Source organism: Mustelus asterias, chromosome 31 (assembly GCF_964213995.1).
Source record: "Mustelus asterias chromosome 31, sMusAst1.hap1.1, whole genome shotgun sequence".
NCBI lineage: Eukaryota > Metazoa > Chordata > Chondrichthyes > Carcharhiniformes > Triakidae > Mustelus > Mustelus asterias.
The window spans coordinates 2,550,807-2,564,840 of record NC_135831.1 but is presented as its reverse complement, the minus strand read 5'-3'; the positions used below and the strand labels follow the sequence as shown (position 1 = coordinate 2,564,840).

The following is a 14,034-nucleotide window of genomic DNA, read 5'->3' as shown; positions in this document are numbered from 1 at the left end:
TGCGAGAGAGAGAGAGTGTGCGTGCGAGAGAGAGAGAGTGTGCGTGCGAGAGAGAGAGAGTGTGCGTGCGAGAGAGAGAGAGTGTGCGTGCGAGAGAGAGAGAGTGTGCGTGCGAGAGAGAGAGAGTGTGCGTGCGAGAGAGAGAGAGTGTGCGTGCGAGAGAGAGAGTGTGCGTGCGAGAGAGAGAGAGTGTGCGTGCGAGAGAGAGAGAGTGTGCGTGCGAGAGAGAGAGAGTGTGCGTGCGAGAGAGAGAGAGTGTGCGTGCGAGAGAGAGAGAGAGTGTGCGTGCGAGAGAGAGAGAGTGTGCGTGCGAGAGAGAGAGAGTGTGCGTGCGAGAGAGAGAGAGTGTGCGTGCGAGAGAGAGAGAGTGTGCGTGCGAGAGAGAGAGAGAGTGTGCGTGCGAGAGAGAGAGAGTGTGCGTGCGAGAGAGAGAGAGTGTGTGTGCGAGAGAGAGAGAGTGTGCGTGCGAGAGAGAGAGAGTGTGCGTGCGAGAGAGAGAGAGTGTGCGTGCGAGAGAGAGAGAGTGTGCGTGCGAGAGAGAGAGAGTGTGCGTGCGAGAGAGAGAGAGTGTGCGTGCGAGAGAGAGAGAGAGTGTGCGTGCGAGAGAGAGAGAGTGTGCGTGCGAGAGAGAGAGAGTGTGTGTGCGAGAGAGAGAGAGTGTGCGTGCGAGAGAGAGAGAGTGTGCGTGCGAGAGAGAGAGAGTGTGCGTGCGAGAGAGAGAGAGTGTGCGTGCGAGAGAGAGAGTGTGCGTGCGAGAGAGAGAGAGTGTGCGTGCGAGAGAGAGAGAGTGTGCGTGCGAGAGAGAGAGAGTGTGCGTGCGAGAGAGAGAGAGTATGCGTGCGAGAGAGAGAGAGTGTGCGTGCGAGAGAGAGAGAGTGTGCGTGCGAGAGAGAGAGTGTGCGTGCGAGAGAGAGAGAGTGTGCGTGCGAGAGAGAGAGAGTGTGCGTGCGAGAGAGAGTGTGTGTGCGTGTGAGAGAGAGTGTGTGTGCGTGTGAGAGAGAGAGAGTGTGCGTGCGAGAGAGAGTGTGTGTGCGTGTGAGAGAGAGAGAGTGTGCGTGCGAGAGAGAGTGTGTGTGCGTGTGAGAGAGAGTGTGTGAGATTAGGTGGGATTAGGTGGGCAGATCCGGACATTTCATGCATCGGTGCAGCCTTGATAGGCTGAAGGGCATCTCCTGCACTGTGGGATTCTGTGACTTGGTGATTCTGAGTTGTGACGCTAATAACTAAACTTTAAACATAAATTCTCCCTCAGTGTTACCCGAACAGGCGCCGGAGTGTGGCGACTAGGGGATTTTCACAGTAACTTCATTGCGGTGTGAATGGAGCGACGGAGGTTGAGGGGGCGACCTGATAGAAGTCTACAAGATTATGAGGGGCATGGACAGAGTGGATAGTCAGAAGCTTTTTCCCCAGGGTGGAAGAGTCAATGACTAGGGGGGCACAGGTTTAAGGTGCAAGGTTTAAAGGAGATGTACGCGGCAGATCTTTTACACAGAGGGTGGTGGGTGCCTGGAACTCGTTGCCGGGGGAGGTAGTGACGTTTACGGGGCGTCTGGACAAATACATGAATAGGATGGGAATAGAGGGATACGGTCCCCGGAAGGGTAGGGGGTTTTAGTTCAGTCGGGGCAGCATGGTCGGTGCAGGCTTGGAGGGGCCGAAGGGCCGGTTCCTGTGCTGTAATTTTCTTTGTTCTTTGTGAGCCGACTTGTGACACTAATAAATGAACTTTTAACCTTTCCCCGTCAATCAAACCAACCTCACCAATGCGGTTTTTCAGTTCCTATTTCCTTGCTGACCTCATTGTCTTCGGGAAGCCTCCTTGAGCTCAGGAAATTTGGGACAGAAATGCAAGTTCATTCCAAGTGCGAATCTACAAGTCCAGTGTGTTATCGAGTGCGCCTTGGGCCAGTAACTCGGCTAATCATGTTCCAAGAAATTAACCAGCAAGACAAAAATACCCACACCTTATTTGGCACACGCACCCAAACCCGTTTATCACCGGATGTTGGACGAGGAATTTCAGCCCGAGATTAAACAAACTAAACAAAAGCAACCTTATGTGTACAGAGAAAAAGACCGTCTAACCCTATCTGGGTTCTGGGACATTCTGTGACAACCGTCATCTCGATAAGATAAACAGGTGCCCGTTGATGCCAAGAATTAATTTTGTGGGAATTTCTGCCCTGTCAACCAAGGCTTGTCCTCCCAACTTTTAACGCATCATTGACTTAATTCTCTGAAGGTTAACGCGCAGGTTCTCTTGGCAGTTGGTGGTTAAGAAGGCATATGCAATCCTGGCGGCAGCACGCTGGCACAGAGGTCGGCACTGCTGCCTCACAGCGCCAGGGTTCACAATTCCGGCCTCGGGTCACTGTCTGTGCGGAGTCTGCACGTTCTCCCCGTGTCTGCGTGGGTTTCCTCCGGGTGCTCCGGTTTCCTCCCACAGTCCGAAAGACGTGCTTGGTTCGGGTGCTAAATTCTCCCTCAGTGTTACCCGAACAGGCGCCGGAGTGTGGCGACTAGGGGATTTTCACAGTAACTTCATTGCAGTGTTAATGTCAGCCTGCTTGTGACACTAATAAATAAACTTTAAACTTAAATTCTCCCTCAGTGTTACCCGAACAGGCGCCGGAGTGTGGCGACTAGGGGATTCTCACAGTAACTTCATTGCAGTGTTAATGTCAGCCTGCTTGTGACACTAATAAATAAACTTTAAACTTAAATTCTCCCTCAGTGTTACCCGAACAGGCGCCGGAGTGTGGCGACTAGGGGATTTTCACAGTAACTTCATTGCAGTGTTAATGTCAGCCTGCTTGTGACACTAATAAATAAACTTTAAACTTAAATTCTCCCTCAGTGTAACCCGAACAGACGCCAGAGTGTGGCGACTAGGGGGTTTTCACAGTAACTTCATTGCAGTGTTAATGTAAGCCTACTTGTGACGCTGATTAATACATTTTAAACTTAAATTCTCCCTCAGTATTACCCAAACAGGCACCGGAGTGTGGTGACCAGGGAGTTTTCACAGTAACTTCATTGCAGTGTTAATGTCAGCTGACTTGTGACACCAATAAATAAGTAGCTATGATGCGGAGTTGCCGGTGTTGGACTGGGGTAAGCACAGTAAGAAGTCTCACAACACCAGGTTAAAGCCCAACAGGTTTATTTGGTGTTTCCCAGGTATCTGCTGCCTCTTGGTGCTTCCAGATGGTAGTGGTGGTGGGTTTGGAAGGTGCTGCCTAAGGAGCCTCGGTGAGTCGCTGCGGTGCATCTTGTAGATGGTCCACACGCTGCTACTGAGCGTCGGTGGTGGAGGGAGTGAGAGTTTGTGGATGGGGGGCCAATCAAGCGGGGCTGCTTTGTCCTGGATGGGGTCGAGCTTCTTGAGTTGTTGTTGGAGCCGCACCCATCCAGGCGAGTGGGGAGTATTCCATCACACTCCTGACTTGTGTCCTTGTAGATGGTGGACAGGCTTTGGGGAGGGAGTCAGGAGGTCTTTTTTAAAAAAATTCATTCGTGGGACATGAGCGTCACAGGCTGGCCAGCATTTATTGCCCATCCCTAGTTGTCCTTGAACTTAGTGGCTTTCTAGGCCATTTCCGAGGGCAGTTGAGAGTCAACCACATTGGCTGTGGCTCTGGAGTCACATGTAGGCCAGACCAGGGTAAGGACGGCAGATTTCCTTCCCTAAAGGAACCAGATGGGTTTTTCCGACAATGGGTCATCAGGAGATTCTTAATCCCAGATATTTTTTATTGAATTCAAATTCCACCATCTGCCGTGACGGGATTCGAACCCGGGTCCCCCAGAACATCAGCTGAGCTTTTGGATTAATAGTCTAGCGATAATACCACCAGGCCAGCGCCTCCCCAGGAGGTTACTTGCCACAGGATAAGAACATAAGAAACAGGAGCAGGAGTAGGCCATCTAGCCCCTCGAGCCTGCCCCGCCATTCAATAAGATCATGGCTGATCTGAAGTGGATCAGTTCCACTTACCCGCCTGATCCCTAAAACCCCTAATTCCCTTACCGATCAGGAATCCATCTATCCGTGATTTAAACATATTCAACAAGGTAGCCTCCACCACTTCAGTGGGCAGAGAATTCCAGAGATTCACCACCCTCTGAGAGAAGAAGTTCCTCCTCAACTCTGTCCTAAACTGACCCCCCTTTATTTTGAGGCTGTGCCCTCTAGTTCTAGCTTCCTTTCTAAGTGGAAAGAATCTCTCCACCTCCACCCTATCCAGCCCCTTCATTATCTTATAGAACATAGAACATAGAAAGCCACAGCACAAACAGGCCCTTCGGCCCACAAGTTGCGCCGATCACATCCCCACCTCTAGGCCTATCTATAGCCCTCAATCCCATTAAATCCCATGTACTCATCCAGAAGTCTCTTAAAAGACCCCAACGAGTTTGCCTCCACCACCACCGACGTCAGCCGATTCCACTCACCCACCACCCTCTGAGTGAAAAACTTACCCCTGACATCCCCCCTGTACCTACCCCCCAGCACCTTAAACCTGTGTCCTCTCGTAGCAACCATTTCAGCCCTTGGAAATAGCCTCTGAGAGTCCACCCTATCCAGACCCCAGGTCTCTATAAGATCCCCCCCTCAGCCTTCTAAATTCCAACGAGTACAAACCCAATCTGCTCAGTCTCTCCTCATAATCAACACCCCTCATCTCCGGTATCAACCTGGTGAACCTTCTCTGCACTCCCTCCAAGGCCAATATATCCTTCCGCAAATAAGGGGACCAATACTGCACACAGTATTCCAGCTGCGGCTTCACCAATGCCCTGTACAGACGCAGCAAGACATCTCTGCTTTTATATTCTATCCCCCTCGCGATATAGGCCAACATCCCATTTGCCGCCTTGATCACCTGATCACCACCTTCTTGATCATCCCTCGCCTCTGACCTGCTCTGGTGGCCAGAGTATTTATATGACTGAGGCCAGGTCAGTTTCTGGTCGAGGGTGATGCCCAGGATATAGGGCGGCACGGTAGCACAGTGGGGGTGGCACGGTAGCACAGTGGGGGTGGCACGGTAGCACAGTGGGGGTGGCACGGTGGCACAGTGGGGGCGGCACGGTAGCACAGTGGGGGTGGCACGGTAGCACAGTGGGGGCAGCACGGTGGCACAGTGGGGTTAGCACTGCTGCTTCACAGCTCCAGGGACCTGGGTTCGATTCCCGGCTTGGGTCACTGTCTGTGTGGAGTTTGCACATTCTCCTCGTGTCTGCGTGGGTTTCCTCCGGGTGCTCCGGTTTCCTCCCACAGTCCAAAGATGTGCGGGTTAGGTTGATTGGCCAGGCTAAAAATTGCCCTCAGTGTCCTGAGATGCGTAGGTTAGAGGGATTGGTGGGTAAAGTATGTAGGGATATGGGGGTAGGGCCTGGGTGGGATTGTGGTCGGTGCAGACTCGAGGGGCCGAGTGGCCTCTTTCTGTGCTGGAGGGATTCTATGATAGAAAGGAAGAGGAATTCAACGATGGTAACGCCATTTTAAAAAATTCATTAGTGGGACATGGGCGTCGCTGGTTGGCCAGCATTTATTGCCCATTCCTAGTTGCCCCTTGAGAAGATGGTGGGGTAGCCGCCATCTTGAATCGCTGCTGTCCGCGTGCTGTGGGTTGGACCCACAATGCCTTTCGGGAGGGAATTCCAAGATTTTGACCCAGCGACTGTGAAGGAACGGCCGATATATTTCCAAGTCGGGATGGTGAGTGGCTCGGAGGGGAACCTCCAGGTGGGGGTGTTCCCCAGGTATCTGCTGCCCTCGTCCTTCTAGATGGAAGTGGTCGTGGGTTTGGAAGGTCTAAGGAGCCTTGGTGAGTCGCTGCGGTGCATCTTGTAGATGGGACACACCGCTGCTACTGAGCGTCGGTGGTGGAGGGGGTGGGTGTTTGTGGATGGGGGGCCAATCAAGCGGGGCTGCTTTGTCCTGGATGGTGTCGAGCTTCTTGAGTGTTGGAGCATCTGGAACTTGCCCCCCCCCGACAAGTCTTGTTCTCTGTTGCTGAGACAAAGGTCGGAATTTTACCAACATTCCTGCCCCGATTCCAGAGGAGGGCAAGGCTCGGGGAACGGCATTCTCTGTCGGCCTCGGGCAGGATTGTACGAATCTTGGGGCAGACACACCCGTAAAGTACTGCCTCAAGAGTGCAATTTTACGAGATGTTTTCCAAAGTGTCCACCTAATCTGAAAGTGGGAGGGTTCCAGATCTGTTTTTCGGGCAAGTTCTGGCACCCAATCTTATGATGCACTAGAATCCTAGAATCCCTACAGTGCAGAAGGAGGCCATTCAGCCCATCGAGTCTGCGCCACCCAGGCCCTATCCCCGTTACCCCCCATATTTACACTGCTAATCCCCCTGACACTGAGGGTCAATTTTATCACGGCCAATCCACCTAACCCACACATCTTTGGAGTGTGGGAGGAAACCGGAGCACCCGGAGGAAACCCACGCAGACATTGGGGGGTGGGGGGAGAATGTGCAAACTCCACGCAGAGAGTCACCCAAGGCCGGAATTGAACCCGGGTCCTTGGCGCTGTGAGGCATCAGTGCTAAGCCATTGTGCCACTTGTAGCAAGTACATTTGTGATTGCTAACTGCATTTCAGGTGGAATTTTAAGTCTGTAAAAGGAATGTTGCTTAACTGGAACTGAAACAGCGATAAGTAAGAGGTTACGGTTGTTTCCTTTCATTTTCTAACTATTGTTCAGCAGGTCATCGTTAAAGTGTTTCATTTTGTTAGAGTTATGGTTAAGATGTGTCATTAAATAACGTTTGTTTTACGATAAATGAACGCGAATTTATCAGTGCAATGGCTCCTCGAGAGAAGCTACCTTTCCTCACATTCATGCCACAATTGTTGGGGTCCAGTTGGGTGATTCAATGTAATTTGGGGAGCTGGTGTGGAAATTAAGTTGTAACTCCAGCTATGGCCAAATTAGTGTCCAAATTAGTGTCCAAAGATGCGCAGGTTAGGTGGATTGGCCATGCTAAATTGCCCCTTAGTGTCCAAAGATGTGCAGGTTAGGTGGATAAGCCATGCTAAATTGCCCCTTCGTGTCCAAAGATGTGCAGGTTGGGTGGATTGGCCATGCTAAATTGCCCCTTAGTGTCCAAAGATGAGTAGGTTAGGTGGATTGGCCATGCTAAATTGCCCCTTAGTGTCCAAAGATGAGTAGGTTAGGTGGATAAGCCATGCTAAATTGCCCCTTAGTGTCCAAAGATGTGCAGGTTAGGTGGATAAGCCATGCTAAATTGCCCCTTAGTGTCCAAAGATGTGCAGGTTAGGTGGATTGGCCATGCTAAATTGCCCCTTAGTGTCCAAAGATGAGTAGGTTAGGTGGATAAGCCATGCTAAATTGCCCCTTAGTGTCCAAAGATGTGCAGGTTAGGTGGATAAGCCATGCTAAATTGCCCCTTAGTGTCCAAAGATGTGCAGGTTAGGTGGATAAGCCATGCTAAATTGCCCCTTAGTGTCCAAAGATGTGCAGGTTAGGTGGATGAGCCATGCTAAATTGCCCCTTAGTGTCCAAAGATGTGCAGGTTAGGTGGATAAGCCATGCTAAATTGCCCCTTAGTGTCCAAAGATGTGCAGGTTAGGTGGATAAGCCATGCTAAATTGCCCCTTAGTGTCCAAAGATGTGCAGGTTAGTTGGATAAGCCATGCTAAATTGCCCCTTAGTGTCCAAAGATGTGCAGGTTAGGTGGATTGGCCATGCTAAATTACCCCTTAGTGTCCAAAGATGAGTAGGTTAGGTGGATAAGCCATGCTAAATTGCCCCTTAGTGTCCAAAGATGTGCAGGTTAGGTGGATAAGCCATGCTAAATTGCCCCTTAGTGTCCAAAGATGTGCAGGTTAGGTGGATAAGCCATGCTAAATTGCCCCCGAGTGTCCAAAGATGTGCAGGTTAGGTGGATAAGCCATGCTAAATTGCCCCTTAGTGTCCAAAGATGTTTAGGTTAGGTGGATAAGCCATGCTAAATTGCCCCTTAGTGTCCAAAGATGTGCAGGTTAGGTGGATAAGCCATGCTAAATTGCCCCTTAGTGTCCAAAGATGAGTCGGTTAGGTGGATAAGCCATGCTAAATTGCCCCTTAGTGTCCAAAGATGTGCAGGTTAGGTGGATAAGCCATGCTAAATTGCCCCTTAGTGTCCAAAGATGTGTAGGTTAGGTGGATTGGCCATGCTAAATTGCCCCTTAGTGTCAGGGAGATTAGCAGGGTAAATATATCGGGTTACGGGGATTGTTGACAGTGCAGGTGCGATGGGCCGAATGGCCTCTTTCTGCACTGTAAGGATTCTATGATTCAATCTCTCCCTGACCTCCACCTGTCATTGTCCCTCTACCCTGGGGGGGTGGGGTAATAAGCCCACTGGTGCCCCTTTGCCTGTGTTGCAAAGGGGAAACTATGTGAAGGGTTCCACCCCGTACAAATGTGAGGTAATGCATTTATGGGCGGCACGGTAGCACGGTGGTTAGCACTGCTGCTTCACAGCTCCAGGGACCTGGGTTCGATTCCCGGCTTGGGTCACTGTCTGTCTGGAGTTTGCACATTCTCCTCGTGTCTGCGTGTGTTTCCTCCGGATGCTCCGGTTTCCTCCCACACTCCAAAGATGTGCGGGTTAGGTTGATTGGCCATGCTAAAATTGCCCCTTAGTGACCTGAGATGCGTAGGTTAGAGGGATTAGTGGGTAAATATGTAGGGATATGGGGGTAGGGCCTGGGTGGGATTGTGGTCGGTGCAGACTCGATGGGCCGAATGGCCTCCTTCTGCACTGTAGGGTTTCTATGATTCAAAAATATTTAATTAACTTTACTCTGCAAGATTAAGGATGCTTACTTCAAATAAAGCGGTAAGTATAGTGAAACTGTTGCTAAAAGCAGTTACAAAATACAGAAGCTCAGATAGAAAAATTTAAGTTACAACAGTTGTGGAAATTAAGTTGTGACAAACAACTTCGTTGAGTAATGGAAAATAGGGTGGCACAGTGGGTTAGCACTGCTGCCTCACAACGCCAGGGACCTGGGTTCGATTCCCGGCTTTGGGTCACCATCTGTGTGGAGTTTGCACATTCTCCCCGTGTCTGCGTGGGTTTCCTCCGGGTGCTCCGGTTTCCTCCCACACTCCAAAGATGTGTGGGTTCGGTTGATTGACCGTGCTAAATTGCCCCTTAATGCCCCAAATGCATAGGTTAGAGGGATTAGCGGGGTAAATATGTTGGGTTATGGGGATAGGGTTTGGGTAGGATTGTGGTGGGTGCGGACCCGATGGGCCGAATGGCCTCCTTCTGCACTGCAGGGATTCTATGATGATTTCCATGATTATAAGGCAAACAAGGCCTTTGGTGAGGCAAGCGCTTACATCCTCAGGATACGCGACTAATCTAAACCTTGAGTTAGTTCCATAAACTCTGCTGCCAGCCTAGGCCACTGGATGAAAATAAGACCTTTTTTCAATAACAACATTCGATAAAGCAAGATACGGTGCACTGTAACTATTACATTTGCTGTATGAATCGACAGAACACCCTGCAATCCTTTGCACTGTTTTGTATTCTCACTTGTGCACCAGTAATTAAAAACTTGAAAGTCTGAATACTCCTAGTGCCAAGTGTTGTGTGTACCCAGTTATTTGACACTGGTTCAGGACCCTAACAATCTTTTCTATCGGTCCAGACCCACCTTCCTGTCTCCTTTTGCGCCTTTCCCGTGCCTCCATGTTCCTTCTCTGTGACACGCATCTGTTTTGATTGGCCAGGTGGATGAATACGAGGTGAAAAGTCCGAGGGATCTGGGCTCCATCCGCTGGCTGCGGCTGGAGAAAGTGAGGTTCCTGGTGGAAGACGACTGGTTTTGCCGTTACGCGATGGTGCGGACGCCCTCAGGCGAAACCCTACACTTCCCCTGCTACAGGTGGCTGAGCGAGGATGATGTCATCCACATGCGAGAGGGGCCAGGTAGGGGCTGCGGGCACTCCCCGGGACATAGAACATAGAACATAGAACATTACAGCGCAGAACAGGCCCTTCGGCCCACGATGTTGCACCGACCAGTTAAAAAAAAAACTGTGACCCTCCAACCTAAACCAATTTCTTTTCGTCCATGAACCTATCTACGGATCTCTTAAACGCCCCCAAACTAGGCGCATTTACTACTGATGCTGGCAGGGCATTCCAATCCCTCACCACCCTCTGGGTAAAGAACCTACCCCTGACATCGGTTCTATAACTACCCCCCCTCAATTTAAAGCCATGCCCCCTCGTGCTGGATTTCTCCATCAGAGGAAAAAGGCTATCACTATCCACCCTATCTAAACCTCTAATCATCTTATATGTTTCAATAAGATCCCCTCTTAGCCGCCGCCTTTCCAGCGAAAACAATCCCAAATCCCTCAGCCTCTCCTCATAGGATCTCCCCTCCATACCAGGCAACATCCTGGTAAACCTCCTCTGCACCCTCTCCAAAGCCTCCACATCCTTCCTGTAATGTGGGGACCAGAACTGCACACAGTACTCCAAGTGCGGCCGCACCAGAGTTGTGTACAGTTGCAACATAACGCTACGACTCCTAAATTCAATCCCCCTACCAATAAACGCCAAGACACCATATGCCTTCTTAACAACCTTATCTACTTGATTCCCAACTTTCAGGGATCTATGCACACATACACCTAGATCCCTCTGCTCCTCCACACTATTCAAAGTCCTCCCGTTAGCCCTATACTCAACACATCTGTTATTCCTACCAAAGTGAATTACCTCACACTTCTCCGCATTAAACTCCATCCGCCACCTCTCGGCCCAACTTTGCAACCTGTCTAAGTCTTCCTGCAAACTACGACACCCTTCCTCACTGTCTACCACACCACCGACTTTGGTGTCATCAGCAAATTTGCTAATCCACCCAACTATACCCTCATCCAGATCATTAATAAATATTACAAACAGCAGTGGCCCCAAAACAGATCCCTGAGGTACACCACTTGTAACCGCACTCCATGATGAATATTTACTATCAACCACCACCCTCTGTTTCCTATCCGCTAGCCAATTCCTGATCCAATTTCCTAGATCACCCCCAATCCCATACATCTGCATTTTCTGCAGAAGCCTACCATGGTGAACCTTATCAAACGCCTTACTAAAATCCATATATACCACGTCCACTGCCTTGCCCCCATCCACCTCCTTGGTCACTTTCTCAAAAAACTCAATAAGGTTAGTAAGGCACGACCTACCTGCCACAAAACCATGCTGACTATCACCTATCAATTCATTACTCTCCAAATAACTATAAATCCTATCCCTTATAATTTTTTCCAACATCTTGCCGACAACAGAAGTGAGACTCACCGGTCTATAATTCCCGGGGAAGTCTCTGTTCCCCTTCTTAAACAATGGGACAACATTCGCTAACCTCCAATCTTCTGGTACTATACCAGAGGCCAACGACGACCTGAAGATCAGAGCCAGAGGCTCTGCAATCACTTCTCTTGCCTCCCAGAGAATCCTTGGATAAATCCCATCCGGACCAGGGGATTTATCTATTTTCAGACCCTCCAGAATATCCTGCACATCCTCCTTATCAACTGTAATACTGTCTATTCTACTCCCTTGCAACCCAGTGTCCTCCTCAGCTATATTCATGTCCCCTTGCGTGAACACCGAAGAGAACGGAGGGCAAAGCGCGGCAAACGCCACCCGCCCGTGTTCTCACTCCCTTTATAAATGTCCTGAAGGGGCTTCGCAGGAGGTGTTACCACACACAAGATTGGGCAGCACGGTGGCGCAGTGGTTAGCGCTGCTGCCTCACAGCGCCAGGGACCCGGGTTCGATTCCCGGCTTGGGTCACTGTCTTTGCGGAGTTTGCACATTCTCCCCGTGTCTGCGTGGGTTTCCTCTGGGTGCTCTGGTTTCCTCCCACAGTCCAAAGATGTGCAGGTTAGGTGGATTGGCCATGCTAAATTGCCCCTTAGTGTCCAAAGATGAGTAGGTTCGGTGGATTGGCCATGCTAAATTGCCCCTTAGTGTCCAAAGATATGCAGGTTAAGTGGATTGGCCATGCTAAATTGCCCCTGAGTGTCCAAAGATGTGCGGGTTAGGTGGACTGGCCATGCTAAATTGCCCCTTAGTGTCCAAAGATAAGTAGGTTAAGTGGATTGGCCATGCTAAATTGTCCCTTAGTGTCCAAAGATGAGTAGGTTAGGGGGATTGGCCGTGCTAAATTGCCCCTTAGTGTCCAAAGATGTGTAGTTTAGGTGGATTGGCCATGGTAAATTGCCCCTTAGTGTCCAAAGATGAGTAGGTTTGGTGGATTGGCCATGCTAAATTGCTGCTAGGTGCCCAAAGGTCTATAGGTTAGCGGAATTGGTCATGGGAAAGGTGTGAGGTTATGGGGATAAGGCGGGGGGCGGGGGGGAGAGGGCTTGGGTAAGATGCTCTGTCAAAGAGTCAGTGCAGACTCGATGGGCCGAACGGCCTCCTTCTGCACTGTCGGGATTCTATGGAAGTCCCGTGTGCGTGAGAGACTCTGTATGAATGAGAATAGGCACATATTGATAACAGAGCCTGGGCCTATTGATAACGGTTCCGGGATATTGATGGCAGTCCCTCTTTACATCGTTACATGAGCAATCCGTGCCTTCCACAGCAAAACGACCCACTGATGACAAATCGCCGGCATTCCTGACGCATCGGATGAAGGAGTTGGATGAGAGACAGAAGCTGTACAGGTGAGGCTGATCCTTGTAGCAGGTGGGCCTGTACAAAGGCAACCAATTGAACGCCAAGGGAAAGATGTTTAGAATCAAAATCATTGAGTTTTACAGCACCGGAAAGTGGCCCTTCGGCCCATTGTGCCTGCGCTGGACGTCAAGCACCTATCCCAATCTCATTTTCCGGCGCTTGGTCCCTGGCCTTGCATGCTATGACGTTTCGAGTGCTCATCTAAATGTCGTGAGGATTTCTGCCTTTCATGCAGCGAGCCCCAGATTCCCACCACCCTCTGGGTGAAGAAATGTCCCCTCACCGCAGTCCTGAAAGGTTTACTCCTAATCCTCAAATGATAATCACCTAATTCTGGACTCCCCGCCTTCTGCACGTCGGCACAGTGCTGAGCACAGTGTTTAAGCTACTCCCCTTAAACATCTCGCCCCAAACCTTAAACGTACTGGTTACTGACCCCTCCACCGAGGGGAAACATTTCTTCCTATCCCCCCCTCACTATCTGTCTCCCTCGTAATTTTGTACACCGCGATCAGGCTCCCCCCCCTCAGCCTTCTCTGCTCTGAGGAAAACAACCCCAGTCTATCCAGCCTCTCTCCATCACTGAGACGCTCCAGTCCAGGAAGCATCCTGGTGAATCTCCCCCACACCCTCTCCAGGGCAGTCACATAAGAACATAAGAACATAAGAAATAGGAGCAGGAGTAGGCCATCTAGCCCCTCGAGCCTGCCCCGCAATTCAATAAGATCATGGCTGATCTGACGTGGATCAGTTCCACTTACCCGCCTGATCCCCATAACCCTTAATTCCCTTACCGATCAGGAATCCATCCATCCGCGCTTTAAACATATTCAGTGAGGTAGCCTCCACCACCTCAGTGGGCAGAGAATTCCAGAGATTCACCACCCTCTGGGAGAAGAAGTTTCTCCTCAACTCTGTCTTAAACCGACCCCCCTTTATTTTGAGGCTGTGTCCTCTAGTTTTAACTTCCTTACTAAGTGGAAAGAATCTCTCCGCCTCCACCCTATCCAGCCCCCGCATTATCTTATAAGTCTCCATAAGATCCCCCCTCATCCTTCTAAACTCCAACGAGTACAAACCCAATCTCCTCAGCCTCTCCTCATAATCCAAACCCCTCATCTCCGGTATCAACCTGGTGAACCTTCTCTGCACTCCCTCCAATGCCAATATATCCTTCCTCATATAAGGGGACCAATACTGCACACAGTATTCCAGCTGCGGCCTCACCAATGCCCTGTACAGGTGCATCAAGACATCCCTGCTTTTA

The 14,034-nt window shown here is 50.4% G+C and overlaps 1 protein-coding gene across 3 annotated transcripts in view; it reads left to right on the top strand.

Annotated features, from left to right (window-relative positions):
* alox12 (arachidonate 12-lipoxygenase) overlaps positions 1-14,034 on the top strand; it is a 57,248-nt gene that overhangs the window by 3,591 nt on the left and 39,623 nt on the right. For all 3 annotated transcript variants that reach the window (XM_078200835.1, XM_078200834.1, XM_078200833.1), the window contains exons 2-3: positions 9,782-9,980; positions 12,673-12,754. In XM_078200835.1, the coding sequence (XP_078056961.1) occupies positions 9,782-9,980; positions 12,673-12,754 (281 nt within the window). The remainder of the gene's footprint in view (positions 1-9,781; positions 9,981-12,672; positions 12,755-14,034) is intronic.